This window comes from Agelaius tricolor, unplaced genomic scaffold (assembly GCF_023055355.1).
Source record: "Agelaius tricolor isolate 1412-34295 unplaced genomic scaffold, bAgeTri1.0.p SCAF_192, whole genome shotgun sequence".
Lineage (NCBI taxonomy): Eukaryota > Metazoa > Chordata > Aves > Passeriformes > Icteridae > Agelaius > Agelaius tricolor.
Genome location: NW_027269452.1, coordinates 1843 through 17698, shown reverse-complemented (window position 1 = coordinate 17698; position 15856 = coordinate 1843). Strand labels below are relative to the sequence as shown.

At 45.1% G+C, this 15856-nt stretch overlaps 1 protein-coding gene across 15 annotated transcripts in view; it reads left to right on the top strand.

Annotated features, from left to right (window-relative positions):
* LOC139587181 (hormone-sensitive lipase-like) overlaps positions 1–15092 on the top strand; it is a 34421-nt gene extending 19329 nt beyond the window's left edge. For 2 of the 15 annotated variants that reach the window (XM_071421170.1, XM_071421169.1), the window contains exons 2-5: positions 4481–5250; positions 6831–6921; positions 8479–8624; positions 11500–15092. In XM_071421170.1, the coding sequence (XP_071277271.1) occupies positions 4510–5250; positions 6831–6921; positions 8479–8624; positions 11500–12441 (1920 nt within the window). In that variant the 5' untranslated portion in view covers positions 4481–4509 and the 3' untranslated portion in view covers positions 12442–15092. The other 13 variants (XM_071421156.1, XM_071421157.1, XM_071421165.1 and 10 more) reach the window with 13 other exon arrangements.
* Positions 15093–15856: the final 764 nt, after the last annotated feature.

Genomic DNA, 15856 nt, shown 5'->3' with positions numbered 1-15856 from the left:
GCCCCAAAATTCATAAAAATCGCCCCAAAATTGATAAAAATTGACGAATATTGAGCAAAGTTGACTCAAAATTGGTAAAATCTGGCGTGAAAGGAGAGTAAACGGTAAAAAAGTGGGAAAAAATTGAATTAAAATTGATAAAAAGTGGGGGAAAGTTATAAAATGATAAAAAACGGATCCAAAAGTCACAAAATTCGGCTAAAAATGAGGCCAAAAGAGCTTAAAAGGTCAAAAATGCGAGAAATGGAGAGAAAATTCTCTGAAATTCTCTAAATTCCCCGAAATATCCCCAAAATTCTCCTGAAATGCCTCAATCTCCCTAAAATTTAAAAAAATCTTCAAAATCCCCCAAAGTTCCCCTAAAAATTCCCCTCAAATCTCCTCAAATGTTGGAAAAGGACCCCGAAATCCCCCAAATTTCCCCAAATTCCCTCTAAAATCCCCCAAATCCCCCCAAAATAAAAAAGTCCCCAAAAATCCCCGAATCCCCCCAAAATCTCTCAAAAATCCCAAAAATCCCCAAATTTCCTCAAATCCCCACCCAAAAATCTCCAAACTCCCCCCAAAAAATCCCCCAAAAAATCCCCAAAATTCCCCTAAAAATCCCCAAAATTCCCCCTAAAAATTCCCCTAAAAATCCCCCAAAAAATCTCCAAAATCCCCCCTAAAAATTCCCCAAAATCCCCCTAAAAATTCCCCTAAAAATCCCCAAAATCCCCCCTAAAAATCCCCCAAAAATTCCCCAAAAAATCTCAAAAAAATCCCACAAAAATCCCCCTAAAAATCTCCAAAATCCCCCCTAAAAATCCCAAAAAATTGCACCCAAAATCCCCTAAAAATCCCCCTAAAAATCCCCAAAAAATTGCCCCCAAAATCCCCTAAAAATCCCCAAAATCCCCCCGAAAATCCCCCTAAAAATCCCCCAAAAAATCTCCAAAATCTCCCCAAAAATTCCCCTAAAAATCCCCCCGAAAAATCCCCAAAAAATCGCCAATTGCCCCCCAAAAATTCCCCTAAAAATCCCCAAAAATTCCCCAAAAAATCCCCCCCCAAAATCCCCAAAATCCCCCAAAATTCCCCAAAATCCCCCCCAAAAATTCCCCAAAAAATCTCCAAAAAATCCCACAAAAAATCCCCAAAATCCCCCCCAAATTCCCCTCCCCCACCCCAAAATTCCCACCCGGATTTTTTTGGGGTGGGGGAGGGGGAGGGGCTGGGATTTTTTGGGGGTTTTTGGGGTTTTTGGGGGAATTTTTGGGGTTTTTTGGAGGTGATTTTGAGGGGATTTTGGGGGAATTTTTGGGTTTTTTTGGAGGTGATTTTGGGGGGATTTTGGGGGAATTTTTGGGATTTTTGGAGGGGATTTTGAGGGGATTTTGGGGGAATTTTTGTGTTTTTTTTGGAGGTGATTTTGGGAATTTTTTGGGATTTTTGGAGGGGATTTTGAGGTGATTTTTTGGGGATTTTCGGGTTTTTTTGGAGGGGATTTTGAGGGGATTTGGGGGAATTTTTTGGGATTTTTGGAGGGGATTTTGAGGGGATTTTGGGGGAATTTTTGGGGATTTTTGGAGGTGATTTTGAGGTGATTTTTTGGGGCAATTTTTGGGATTTTTGGAGGGGATTTGGAGGGGATTTTGGGGGAATTTTGGGGTTTTTTTGGAGGTGATTTTGGGGGATTTTTGGAGGGGATTTTGGGGAAATTTTTGGGGTTTTTTGGAGGGGATTTTGGGAAATTTTTTGGGATTTTTGGAGGGGATTTTGAGGTGATTTTGGGGCAATTTTTGGGATTTTTTGGAGGGGATTTTGGGGGGATTTGGGGAAAATTTTGGGGTTTTTTGGAGGGGATTTTGCGGGGATTTTTGGGTTTTTTTGGAGGTGATTTTGGGGGATTTTGGGGGAAATTTTGGGGTTTTTGGAGGTGATTTTGGGGGAATTTTTTGGGATTTTTGGAGGGGATTTTGGGGGATTTTGAGGGGAATTTTTGGCGATTTTTGGAGGGGATTTTGGGGGATTTTGGGGGAATTTTCGGGGTTTTTTGGAGGGGATTTTGGGGAATTTTTGGGATTTTTGGAGGTGATTTTGGGGGTTTTTGGGAGGGGATTTTGAGGGGATTTTGAGGGAAATTTTTTGGGTTTTTTTGGAATTTTGGGGATGGGGGAGGGGCTCGGGGGGGGTTGGAATTTCAGGGGGGGTCCCAGGAGGGGAAAAAATTGGGAAATAAACGAAAAAAATTTGGGGAATTTGGGACAAAAGGGGAACGGGGGGGGGGGGAGGGGCGGGGGGGACAAAGGGAACCGGGACAGGGGACGGGGGGGGGAGGGGAAATTTGGGATTTTTTGGGCATTTTTGGGGATTTTTTGGGGTTTTTTGGGGGGGATTTTTTGGGGGATTTTTTGGGGTTTTTTTGGGGATTTTTCTTGGATTTTTGGGGGATTTTTGGGGGGGTTTTGGGATTTTTTTCGGGATTTTTGGGGGATTTTTTGGAGATTTTTTGGGTATTTTGGGGGGTTTTTTTGGGGACTTTTTGGCGGAGTTTTGGGGGATTTTGGGGGGATTTTTTGGGGGTTTTTTGGGGATTTGTTGGAGTTTTTTTGGGGAATTTTTGGGGTTGTTTTTGGGGGGAATTTTGGGGATTTTTTAATATTTTTTGGGGATTTCTTTGGGGATTTTTGGGGGATTTTTTTGGGTTTTTTGGGGGGATTTTTTTGTATTTTTTGTGGATTTTTTGGGTATTTTGGGGGGGATTTTTTTTTGATTTTTGGGGGGTTTTATTGGGGATTTTTAGGGGATTTTTGGGGTTTTTTTGGGGATTTTTTGGGGATTTTTAAAATATTTTTTGGGGATTTTTGGGGGGAATTTTTGGGGATTTTCTGGGGGGATTTGTTTGGGGGTTTTGGGATTTTTTGGGGTTTTTTTTGGGGAGATTTTGGGGGGTTTAGGGGGGATTTTTTTTCGGGGATTTTTTGGGGGCTTTTCAGGGGGATCTTGGAGATTTTTTGGGGGGAATTTTGGGATTTTTTGGAATTTTTTTGGCATTTTAGAGGGGGATTTTGGGATATTTGGAAGTTTTGGGGATTTTGGGTTTTTTGGGGGGGATTTTTGGGGATATTTCGAGGATTTTCAGGGATTTTTTAGGGTGAATTTTGGTATTTTTGCTCATTTTTTTCCCTTTTTTTTGGGAATTTCGGGCTCATTTCCCCTCCCCCCCCCCCTCCCCTCCCCCTCCCCCCCCCCCCGGGGTTGCTCAGGGTGGGGGAGGGGCCCGGCCCCGCCCCTCCCCCCGCCCTTCCCCCACCCCCAGCTCGGGACTGCAGAGCCCGGAGGGACCCGGAGCTCCCAGTTCGGACCAGTTTGGACCTTCCAGGACCAGTTTGGACCAGTTTGGACCTTCCAGGACCAGTTTGGACCAGTTTGGACCAGTTTGGACCTTCCAGGACCAGTTTGGACCTTCCAGGACCCCCCCAGGACCAGTTTGGACCAGTTTGGACCAGTCTGGAACCCCCCAGGACCAGTTTGGACCTTCCAGGACCAGTTCAGACCAGTTTGGAACCCCCCAGGACCAGTTTGGAACCCCCCAGGACCAGTTTGGACGTTCCAGGACCAGTTTGGACCAGTTTGGAACCCCCCAGGACCAGTTTGGACCTTCCTGGACCAGTTTGGACCTTCCTGGACCAGTTTGGAACCCCCTGGAACCAGTTTGGACCTTCCAGGACCAGTTCATCCCAGTTTGGACCAGTTTGGAACCCCCCAGGACCAGCCAGGACCCCCCTGGACCCTCCCAGTTCATCCCAGTTTGGACCAGTAACCTCTGAGGACCATCCCAGTTCATCCCAGTTTGGACCAGTTCAGCCCTTGGACATCGAGGACCGTCCCAGTGGATCCCAGTTCGGACCAGTTCAGCCCAGTTTGGACATTCTGGGACCCCCAGGACCCTCCCAGTTCCTCCCAGTTTATCCCAATCCCCTCCCAATCCCTTCCCAGTACAAACCAGTATAAACCAGTAACCCCAAACCCCCTTTTTAACCCTTCACATCCCCTCCAAACCCCCTCCCAGTATAAACCAGTAACCCCAAACCCTCTCCCAGTTTATCCCAGTCCCCTCCCAGTCCCTCCCAGTTCAATTTTGGGGTTCCCAGTTCCCTCCCAGTCCTTCCCAGTCCCTCCCAGTAACCCCAAACCCTCTCCCAGTCCCTCCCAATCCCCTCCCAGTATAAACCAGTAACCCCCAAACCCCCTCCCAGTCCCTCCCAGTTCAATTTTGAGGTTCCCAGTTCCCTCCCAGTTCCCTCCCAGTATAAACCAGTAACCCCAAACCCCCTCCCAGTATAAACCAGTAACCCCAAACCCCCTCCCAGTCCCTCCCAGTTCAATTTTGAGGTTCCCAGTTCCCTCCCAGTTCCTTCCCAGTATAAACCAGTAACCCCAAACCCCCTCCCAGTTCCTTCCCAATCCCCTCCCAGTATAAACCAGTCCCTCCCAGTCCCCTCCCAGTCCAAACCAGTTCCCACCATGGATCTCCTCCAATCCCTCCAAATCTTGGCCAGGGACAACCTCAACTTCTTCTCCCCCCCTCCCACCTCCCCCATTTCCGGCCTTTCCGGCGCCGTTTCCGGTTCCGGCCCCTCCACTTCCGGTTTTCCCTCCACTTCCGGGGTTTCCTCCACTTCCGGTTTTTTCTCCACTTCCGGTCTTTCCTCCACTTCCGGTTTTTCCTCCACTTCCGGTGCGGCTTCCGGCGCCATTTCCGGCCCCGTTTCCTCCACCTCCCGACGTTTCGCCGACGCCTTCTCCGCCCTCCTGCGCCACGGCCGCCATCTTGGCCCCGCCCTGTCCCGCCTGAGCCAAATCGCCCCAAATTTCGACCTGGACCCCTCCACGCCCGGCAACGGCTACCGGAGCCTGCTGCAGGTGGTGCAGGTGTGCCTGGAGCGCGCCGTCGAGCGCAGCCGCTACGTGGCCCTCCACCGCCGCAGCCTCTTCTTCCGCGCCGGCGCCAACGCCGCCGAGATCGAGGCCGTGGCGGCCGCCCTGGGGCAGCTGCGGGCGCTGACGGTGCTGGCCCTCAAGATGGCCGAGATCTCCAAGCCCGGCTGCCTCTTCCCCGACGGGGAGAAGGTGAGGAAGGAGCTGGGGAAGGACGAGGAGGAGGAGGAGGAGGAGGAGGAGGAGGAAGGCATCAGCGAGGTGGTGCTGCGGGAGTACAGCACCATGCACAACGGCTGCTTCTACGGGAGGTGCTTGGGCTTCCAGGTGAGGAACCTTGGGAATTTTTGGGGATTTTTTTGGGTTCTTCTGGGATTTTTGGGGGTTTTTTTGTGATTTTTTGAGGTTTTTTGGTGCTTCTGGAAGTTCTCGGAAGGTTTGGGATGGTTGCATTGGTTGGTCTTGGCTTGGTTGACCATTGGTTGGTTGGTCTTGGTTCCATTGACCATGGGTTGGTTGGTCTTGGTTCTTCTGGTCTTCATTGACCATTGGTTGGTTGCTCTTGGTTCCATTGACCATTGTTGGTGACGATGCACAACGGCTGCTTCTACGGGAGGTGCTTGGGCTTCCAGGTGAGGAACCTTGGGAATTTTGGGGATTTTTGGGGATTTTTTGGTGATTTTTTGAGGTTTTATGGAGCTTCTGGAAGTTCTCGGAAGGTTTGGGATGGTTGCATTGGTTGGTCTTGGTTCCATTGACCATTGGTTGGTTGGTCTTGGTTCCATTGACCATGGGTTGGTTGGTCTTGGTTCCATTGACCATGGGTTGGTTGGTCTTGGTTCTTCTGGTCTTCATTGACCATTGGTTGGTTGGTCTTGGTTCTTCTGGTCTTCATTGACCATTGGTTGGTTGGTCTTGGTTCTTCTGGCCTTCATCAACCATTGGTTGGTTGGTCTTGGTTCTATTGGTCTTCATTGACCATTGGTTGGTTGGTCTTGGTTCTATTGGTCTTCATTGACCATTGGTTGGTTGGTCTTGGTTCTTCTGGTCTTCATTGACCATTGGTTGGTTGGTCTTGGTTCTTCTGGCCTTCATCAACCATTGGTTGGTTGGTCTTGGTTCCATTGACCATTGGTTGGTTGCTCTTGGCTCCATTGACCATTGTTGGTGACAATGCACAACGGCTGCTTCTACGGGAGGTGCTTGGGCTTCCAGGTGAGGAACCTTGGAGGAACTTGGGGAATTTTGGGGATTTTTGGGGGTTTTGTTGAGGTTTTATGGAGTTTCTGGAAGTTCTTGGAAGGTTTGGGATGGTTGGATGGGTTGGTCTTGACTTGACCATTGGCTTGACCTTGACCTCATTGACTATTGGTTGGTTAATCTTGACCTTATTGACCTCAACCTCATTGGGTTAGGTTGACCATTGGTTGACCTTGGTTGGGTTGTGTTAACCATTGGTTTGGTTGGGTTGACCTGGGTTGGGTTGACCTTGGTTGACCATGGTTGTGTTAACCATTGGTTGGGTTGGGTCGACCATTGGTCGACCATTGGTTGACCATGGTTGGGTTGGGTTGACTATGGTTGTGTTGACCATTGATTGACCATTGGTTGACCATTGGTTGACCATGGTTGAGTTGACCATTGGTTGACCATGGTTGGGTTGAGTTGACCCTTGGCTGACCTTGGTTGACCATTGGTTGACCATTGGTTGACCTTGGTTGACCATGGTTGGGTTGAGTTGACCATTGGTTGACCATTGGTTGTGTTCACCATTGATTGACCTTGGTTGACCATTGGTTGACCATGGTTGAGTTGACCATTGGTTGACCCTTGGCTGACCTTGGTCAACCATTGGCTGACCATTGGTTGACCATTGTTTTTCTTGCCGGCGTTTTCCGGCGTTGCAGTTTGTGCCGTCGCTGCGGCCGTTCCTGCAGACCTTGGCCATCGGCCTCGTGTCCTTCGGCGAGAATTACGGCAGCCGCGAGCCCGGCCTGGGTGAGACGCGCGCCCAAATCGGGGCAGATTTGGGCCATTTTGGGCAATTCCGGGATTTTAAAAAAATTTGGGAATTTTTGGGTGGATTTTGGAGCATTTTGGGTCAATTTTGGGGCTTTTTTTGGGAGGTTTTTGCTTGGAGATTTTTGGGTGGATTTTGGGGTGAATTTTGGTGCTTTTTGGGATTTGTGAGCCAATTTTGGAGGGATTTGGGGTTTTTTGGGTGATTCTTGTGGGTTTTGGGGACTTTGAGTGGATTTTGGGGATTTTGGGGTGGATTTTGGGGTTTTTTAGGGGTAAATTTTGAGGTTTTGGGGGTGATTTTGGGGTGGATTTTGGGGTTTTTTTAGGGGCAAATTTTGGGTTTCCTGGGGTGATTTTGGGGTGGATTTTGGGGTTTTTTTAGGGGTGGATTTTGGGGTTTTTTTAGTGGTAAATTTTGGGTTTCCTGGGCTGATTTTGGGGTGGATTTTGGGGTTTTTTAGGGGTGAATTTTGAATTTTCTGGGGTGATTTTGGGGTGGATTTTGGGGCTTTTTTAGTGGTAAATTTTGGGTTTCCTGGGGTGATTTTGGGGTGGATTTTGGGGGTTTTTTAGGGGAAAATTTTGAATTTTCTGGGGCGATTTTGGGGTTTTTTTAGGGGTGGATTTTGGGGTTTTTATAGGGGTAAATTTTGGGTTTCCTGGGCTGATTTTGGGGTGGATTTTGGGGGTTTTTTAGGGGAAAATTTTGAATTTTCTGGGGCGATTTTGGGGTTTTTTTAGGGGTGGATTTTGGGGTTTTTATAGGGGTAAATTTTGGGTTTTCTGGGGTGATTTTGGGGTGGATTTTGGGGTTTTTTTTAGGGGTAAATTTTGGGCTTTTGGGGGTGATTTTGGTTTTTTTTTTTAGGGGTAAATTTTGAGTTTCCTGGGCTGATTTTGGGTTTTTTTTAGGGGTAAATTTTGGGTTTTCTGGGGTGATTTTGGGGTTTTTTTAGGGGTAAATTTTGGGTTTCTTGGGGTGATTTTGGGGTGATTTTTGGGGTTTTTTTGGGGTAGATTTTGGGGTTTTTTAGGGGTAAATTTTGGGTTTCCTGGGGTGATTTTAGGGTGGATTTTGGGGTTTTTTAGGGGTAAATTTTGAGGTTTTGGGGGTGATTTTGGGGTGGATTTTGGGGTTTTTTTAGGGGCAAATTTTGGGTTTCCTGGGCTGATTTTGGGGTGGATTTTGGGGTTTTTTAGGGGTGAATTTTGAATTTTCTGGGGTGATTTTGGGGTGGATTTTGGGGCTTTTTTAGTGGTAAATTTTGGGTTTCCTGGGGTGATTTTGGGGTGGATTTTGGGGCTTTTTAGGGGTAAATTTTGGGGATTTTTTAGGGGTAAATTTTGGGTTTCCTGGGCTGATTTTGGGGTGGATTTTGGGGGATTTTGGGGTGGATTTTGGGGTGTTTTGGGTGGATTTTGGGTGGATTTTGGGCTGGATTTTGGGGCGTTTTGGTGCCGGGGATGAATTTTGGGGTTTTTTTTCGATCCCCGAGCTGATTTTGGGGTGATTTTGGGGGTTTTTGGGGCCAGGGGTGGCGGCGGGGTCGCTTTTCACCAGCGGGAAATTCGCGCTGGACCCGGAGCTGCGCGGGGCCGAGTTCGAGCGCCTGACCCAGAACCTGGACGTGCATTTCTGGAAAAGCTTCTGGAACCTCACCGAGACCGAGCTGCTGGCGGTCAGAACCCCAAAAAAACCCCAAAAACCGACTCGGGAACCCCAAAAACCGACTCGGGAACCCAAAAAACCGACTCGGGAACCCCAAAAACCCCCAAAAACCGACTCGGGAACCCCAAAAACCGACTCGGGAACCCCAAAAAACCCCAAAAACCGACTCGGGAACCCCAAAAACCCCAAAATTCCACCTGGAAAGCCCAAAAACCCCAAAAATCCCACCTGGAAACCCCAAAAACCCCAAAAATTCCACCTGGAAATCCCAAAAAAAACCCAATAAATCCAACTGGAAAGCCCAAAACACCCCAAAATCCCCACCTGGAAATCCCAAAAAAAACCAAAAATCCCACCTGGAAACCCCAAAAAACCCCAAAAATTCCACCCGAAAAACCCAAAGAAAACCCAAAAAAACCCAAAAATCCCACTTGGAAACCCCAAAAATCCCACTTGGAAACCCCAAAAAAAAACCAAAAATTCCACCTGGAAAGCCCAAAAACCCCCAAAAAACCCAAAAATCCCACTTGGAAACCCCAAAAAACCCCAAAAATTCCACCTGAAAATCCCCAAAAATCCCACCTGGAAACCCCAAAAAAAACCCCAAAATTCCACCTGGAAAGCCCAAAAAACCCCAAAAAAGCCAAAAATCCCACTTGGAAACCCCAAAAACCCCAAAAAAAGCCAAAAATCCCACCTGGAAACCCCAAAAAAACCCCAAAATTCCACCTGGAAAGCCCAAAAAACCCCAAAATCCCCACCTGGAAATCCCAAAAAAACCCAAAAATCCCACCTGGAAACCCCAAAAACCCCAAAAAACCCCAAAAATCCCACTTGGAAACCCCAAAAACCCCAAAAAAAGCCAAAAATCCCACCTGGAAACCCCAAAAACACCAAAAAATCCAACTGGAAAGCCCAAAAAACCCCAAAATCCCCACCTGGAAACCCCAAAAACCCAAAAATCCCACTTGGAAACCCCAAAAAACCCCAAAATCCCACCTGGAAACCCCAAAAAACACCAAAAAATCCAACTGGAAAGCCCAAAAGACCCCAAAATTCCACCTGGAAACCCCAAAAACCCCAAAAAAAGCCAAAAATCCCACTTGGAAACCCCAAAAAACCCCAAAAATTCCACCTGAAAATCCCCAAAAATCCCACCTGGAAACCCCCAAAAAAACCAAAATTCCACCTGAAAACCCCAAAATTCCAACTGGAAACCCCAAAAAACCCCCAAAAACCCCAAAAAAACCCAAAATTCCACCTGGAACCCCACAAAAAACCCTCAAAAATTCCACCTGGAAACCCCAAAACCCCACCTGGAAACCCCAAAAATTTAATTTTGGGATTTTTTATGCATTTTGGTATCATTTTTTCACCTTTTTTAATGGGTTTTTTTCACCATTTTTCCACATTTTTTGGGACAGAATCTTTGGAAGTTTGGGGTGATTTTTGGGGAGATTTTGGGGGGATTTTTTTGGGGCATTTTTGGGTGGATTTTTGCTCTTTTTGAGACCCTAAATCCTTTTTCTGGGGGGGATTTTTGAGCCATTTTGGGGTCGTTTTTCACCATTTTTAATGGATTTTTTCCCCATTTCTTCACATTTTTGGTGCAGAATCTTTGAGATTTTGGGGGGATTTTTGGGTTCCTTAATCCCTTTCTTTTTTGGGATTTTGGAGGCATTTTGGGGTCGTTTTTTCACCATTTCTTATGGGATTTTTTTCCCCATTTTTCCACATTTTTGGGGTCGAATCTTTGAGATTTTTGGGTGGATTTTTGAGGCATTTTGGGGTCGTTTTTTCACCATTTTTAATGGGGTTTTTTCACCTTCTTTGGGACAGAATCTTTGGAAGTTTGGGGGGATTTTGGGAGGGATTTTGGGGAGATTTTGGGAGGGATTTTGGGGAGGATTTTGGGGGGATTTTTTTGGGGCATTTTTGGGTGGATTTTTGCTCTTTTTGAGACCCTAAATCCTTTTTCTGGGGGGGATTTTTGAGCCATTTTGGGGTCGTTTTTTCACGTTTTTTCCCCGTTTTTTCGCGTTTTTTCCCCGTTTTTTCCCGTTTTTTCCCCGTTTTTTCGCGTTTTGGCCCAGAATTTTCAGGATTTTTTTGGGATCCTTTCCAATTTTCCCATTTTCTCCCCAATTCCAGTCCATGGCCTCGCTGACGGCCGTGCAGGTGGGGCTGTGCCGGGCCCTGGCCGTGCCCCCCGAGCCCCTGGAGCTGCCCCTGGGTGATTTTGGGGCTTTTTGGGACTTTTGGGGATTTTTTCCTAATTTTGGGCTTTTTTTGGGCTTTTTGCTTTTCAATTTGTGATTTTTTTCAGGGTTTTGGCCTGAATTTTTGGGATTTTCAGGTCATTTTTGAGGCATTTTGGGCTTTTCCGGGGTCATTTTTTCACCTTTTTTTTTTTTTTTTTTTTTTTGATTTTTGGGTAAAATTTTTGGGGCATTTTTGGGGGATTTTTTCAGGACTTTTTCTGGGATTTTTCGGTTCCTTAATCCCTTTCTTTTTTGGGATTTTGGAGGCATTTTGGGGTCGTTTTTTCACCATTTTTTATGGGGTTTTTTCACCATTTCTTATGGGATTTTTTCCCCATTTTTCCACATTTTTGGTGTCAAATCTTTGAGATTTTGGGGGGATTTTTGGGGGGATTTTTGAGCCATTTTGGGGTCATTTTTTCCCCATTTCTTCACATTTTTAGGGTCGAATCTTTGAGATTTTGGGGGATTTTTGAGCCATTTTGGGGTCGTTTCTTCGCGTTTTTTCCCCGTTTTTTCCCCGTTTTTTCCCCGTTTTTTCGCGTTCCGGCCCAGAATTTTCGGGATTTTTTTGGGAATTCTTTCGGATTTTCCCATTTCCTCTCCTTTTCTCCCCAATTCCAGTCCATGGCCTCGCTGACGGCCGTGCAGGTGGGGCTGTGCCGGGCCCTGGCCGTGCCCCCCGAGCCCCTGGAGCTGCCCCTGGCCAAGGACCCGACCCAGAGCGTCACCATCGGCCCCCCCGGCGCCCACCTGGGCCCGGCCCCGCTGCGCCTGCGCCTCCTCTCCTACCACCTGCGCGAGGGCCAGGTCAGTCTGGGGCCTTCTGGAACCTTCTGGGACCTTCTGGGACCTTCTGGGACCTTCTGGGGAGGGTTTCAGGGGTTTACGTGGGATTTTACAGCTTTTAAATGGGATTTTTCGGGTTATAAATGGGATTTTTCGGGTTATAAATTGAATTTTTTCAGCATTTTTTGCCCCTTTTTGAGGGATTTTTTTCCTCCATTTTGGGGTCAGATTTTCAAGATTTTTGGGGGATTTTTCCTGGATTTTTTGAGAATTTTTTGGGATTTTTTTCAGATTTTTTTGTGGTTTTTCGAGAATTTTTTCAGAATTTTTTGGGATTTTTCCTGGACTTTTTGGGGTATTTTTCAGATTTTTTGTGATTTTTTCAGGAATTTTTTCGGAATTTTTTTGGGATTTTTTCAGGATTTTTTTTGTAATTTTTTGGGATTTTTTCAGGATTTTTTTGGGATTTTTTGGGGATTTTTCAGGATTTTTTCGGGATTTTTTGGGGGATTTTTTGGGATTTTTTTCAGATTTTTAGTGATTTTTTTGGAATTTTTTCGGAATTTTTCGGGATTTTTTCAGGATTTTTTGGGGGATTTTTTGAGGGACTTTTTCAGGATTCTTTGGGGGTTTTTCCTGGGCCCGGCTCCGCTGCGGCTCCGCCTCCTCTCCCACCACCTCAGGGAGGGCCAGGTCAGTGTCTGGGGCCTTCTGGAACCTTCTGGGACCTTCTGGGGCCTTCTGGGACATTGCAGGAACACTCTGGGGAGGGTTTGAGGGCGTTTCGGGGCTTTAAATGGGATTTTTCGGGTTATAAATTGAATTTTTTCAGCATTTTTTGCCCCTTTTTGAGGGATTTTTGCATTGGTTTGGGGTCAGATTTTCAAGATTTTTCTGGAATTTTTCAGAATTTTTGGGGATTTGTTCCTGGATTTTTTGGGGTATTTTTTCAGAATTTTTTGGGATTTTTTCAGGATTTTTTGGGGATTTTTTGGTAATTTTTGGGGATTTTTTTCAGGATTTTTTGGGGATTTTTTGGGTAATTTTTGGGGATTTTTTCAGGATTTTTGGGGTATTTTTTCGGAATTTTTGGGGATTTTTTCGGGATTTCTTCGGGATTTTTCCGGGATTTTTTCAGGATTTTTTTCAGATTTTTTGTGATTTTTGGGGAATTTTTTCGGAATTTTTTGGGATTTTTGGGGGATTTTTTGGGATTTTTTTTGAATTTTTCGGGATTTTTTTCAGGATTTTTTCGGGATTTTTTGGGGAATTTTTTTAGAATTTTTCGTGATTTTTTCAGATTTTTTGTGGTTTTTTTGGAATTTTTTCGGAATTTTTTGGGATTTTTTTCAGAATTTTTTGTGATTTTTTTGGAATTTTTTTGGAATTTTTCGGGATTTTTTCAGGATTTTTTGGGGATTTTTTTTGAGGGATTTTTTCAGGATTCTTTGGGGTTTTTCCTGGGCCCGGCCCCGCTGCGCCTGCGCCTCCTCTCCCACCACCTGCGCGAGGGCCAGGTCAGTCTGGGGCCTTCTGGGGCCTTCTGGAACCTTCTGGGACCTTCTGGGACCTTCTGGGACATTGCAGGAACACTCTGGGGAGGGTTTGAGGGCGTTTCGGGGCTTTAAATGGGATTTTTCGGGTTATAAATTGAATTTTTTCAGCATTTTTTGCCCCTTTTTGAGGGATTTTTTCCTCCATTTTGGGGTCAGATTTTCAAGATTTTTGAGGGATTTTTTCAGATTTTTTCTGTGGGTTTTTGAGAACTTTTTCTAAATTTTTAGGAATTTTTAGTGAATTTTTGGGGATTTTTTTGGTAATTTTTGGGGATTTTTTCAGGATTTTTGGGGAATTTTTTCGGAATTTTTTGAGATTTTTTCAGGATTTTTTTGGTAATTTTCTTGGATTTTTTCAGGATTTTTGGGGATTTTTTTGGTAATTTTTCGGGATTTTTGGGGGATTTTTTGGGGATTTTTTTCAGATTTTTTTGTGATTTTTTTGGAATTTTTTCGGAATTTTTCGGGATTTTTTCAGGATTTTTGGGGGATTTTTTGAGGGATTTTTTCAGGATTCTTTGGGGTTTTTCCTGGGCCCGGCCCCGCTGTGCCTGCGCCTCCTCTCCCACCACCTGCGGGAGGGCCAGGTCAGTCTGGGACCTTCTGGAACCTTCTGGAACCTTCTGGGGCCTTCTGGGACATTGCAGGAACACTCTGGGGAGGGTTTGAGGGCGTTTCGGGGCTTTAAATGGGATTTTTCGGGTTATAAATTGAATTTTTTCAGCATTTTTTGCCCCTTTTTGAGGGATTTTTTCCTCCATTTTGGGGTCAGATTTTCAAGATTTTTGAGGGATTTTTTCAGATTTTTTCTGTGGGTTTTTGAGAACTTTTTCTAAATTTTTAGGAATTTTTAGTGAATTTTTGGGGATTTTTTTGGTAATTTTTGGGGATTTTTTCAGGATTTTTGGGGAATTTTTTCGGAATTTTTTGGGATTTTTTCAGGATTTTTTTGGGATTTTTTGGGGATTTTTCAGGATTTTTTCGGGATTTTTTTGGGGATTTTTTGGGGATTTTTTCAGATTTTTTTGTGATTTTTTTGGAATTTTTTCGGAATTTTTCGGGATTTTTTCAGGATTTTTTGGGGATTTTTTTTGAGGGACTTTTTCAGGATTCTTTGGGGGTTTTTCCTGGGCCCGGCCCCGCTGCGCCTGCGCCTCCTCTCCTACCACCTCCGGGAGGGCCAGGTCAGTCTGGGGCCTTCTGGAACCTTCTGGGGCCTTCTGGGACCTTCTGGGACATTGCAGGAACACTCTGGGGAGGGTTTGAGGGCGTTTCGGGGCTTTAAATGGGATTTTTCGGGTTATAAATTGAATTTTTTCAGCATTTTTTTGCCCCTTTTTGAGGGATTTTTTCCTCCATTTTGGGGTCAGATTTTCAAGATTTTTGTGGGATTTTTCCTGGATTTTTTGAGAATTTTTTGGGATTTTTTTCAGATTTTTTTGTGGTTTTTCGAGAATTTTTTCAGAATTTTTTGGGATTTTTCCTGGACTTTTTGGGGTATTTTTCAGATTTTTTGTGATTTTTTCAGGAATTTTTTCGGAATTTTTTGGGATTTTTTCAGGATTTTTTTTTTGTAATTTTTTGGGATTTTTTCAGGATTTTTTTGGGATTTTTTGGGGATTTTTCAGGATTTTTTCGGGATTTTTTGGGGGATTTTTTAGGGATTTTTTTCAGATTTTTTTGTGATTTTTTTGGAATTTTTTTGGAATTTTTCGGGATTTTTTCAGGATTTTTGGGGGATTTTTTTTGAGGGATTTTTTCAGGATTCTTTGGGGTTTTCCCTGGGCCCGGCCCCGCTGCGCCTGCGCCTCCTCTCCTACCACCTCAGGGAGGGCCAGGTCAGTCTGGGGCCTTCTGGGACCTTCTGGGGCCTTCTGGAACCTTCTGGGACATTGCAGGAACTTTGGGGAGGGTTTCAGGGCTTTAGATGGGATTTTACAGCTTTTAAATGGGATTTTTCGGGTTATAAATGGGATTTTTTGGGTTATAAATTGAATTTTTTTGCCCCTTTCCAGCGGATTTTTTCCTCCATTTTGGGGTCAGATTTTCAAGATTTTTGGGGGAATTTTTTGGGATTTTTCCTGGATTTTTTCAGGATTTTTTTCAGATTTTTTGGTGGTTTTTCGAGAATTTTTTCTAAATTTTTTGGGATTTTTTCAGGATTTTTGGGGATTTTTTTCAGGATTTTTGGGGGATTTTTTCAGGATTTTTGGGGATTTTTTTCAGGATTTTTTGGGGATTTTTCAGGATTTTTCATGGATTTTTTCAGGATTTTTGGGGATTTTTTTCAGGATTTTTTGGGGATTTTGGGGAATTTTTGGTGATTTTCTTTTTGATTTTTTGGGGGATTTCTCTGGGATTGTTTTGGGGGTTTTTCCTGGGCCCGGCCCCGCTGCGCCTGCGCCTCCTCTCCTACCACCTCCGGGAGGGCCAGGTCAGTCTGGGGCCTTCTGGAACCTTCTGGGACCTTCTGGGACCTTCTGGGGAGGGTTTCAGGGCTTTACATGGGATTTTGGGGGGGGGGTTGGGGCTTTAAATGGGATTTTTCGGGTTATAAATTGAATTTTTTCAGCATTTTTTGCCCCTTTTCGGAGGATTTTTGCATTGGTTTGGGGTCAGATTTTCAAGATTTTTGG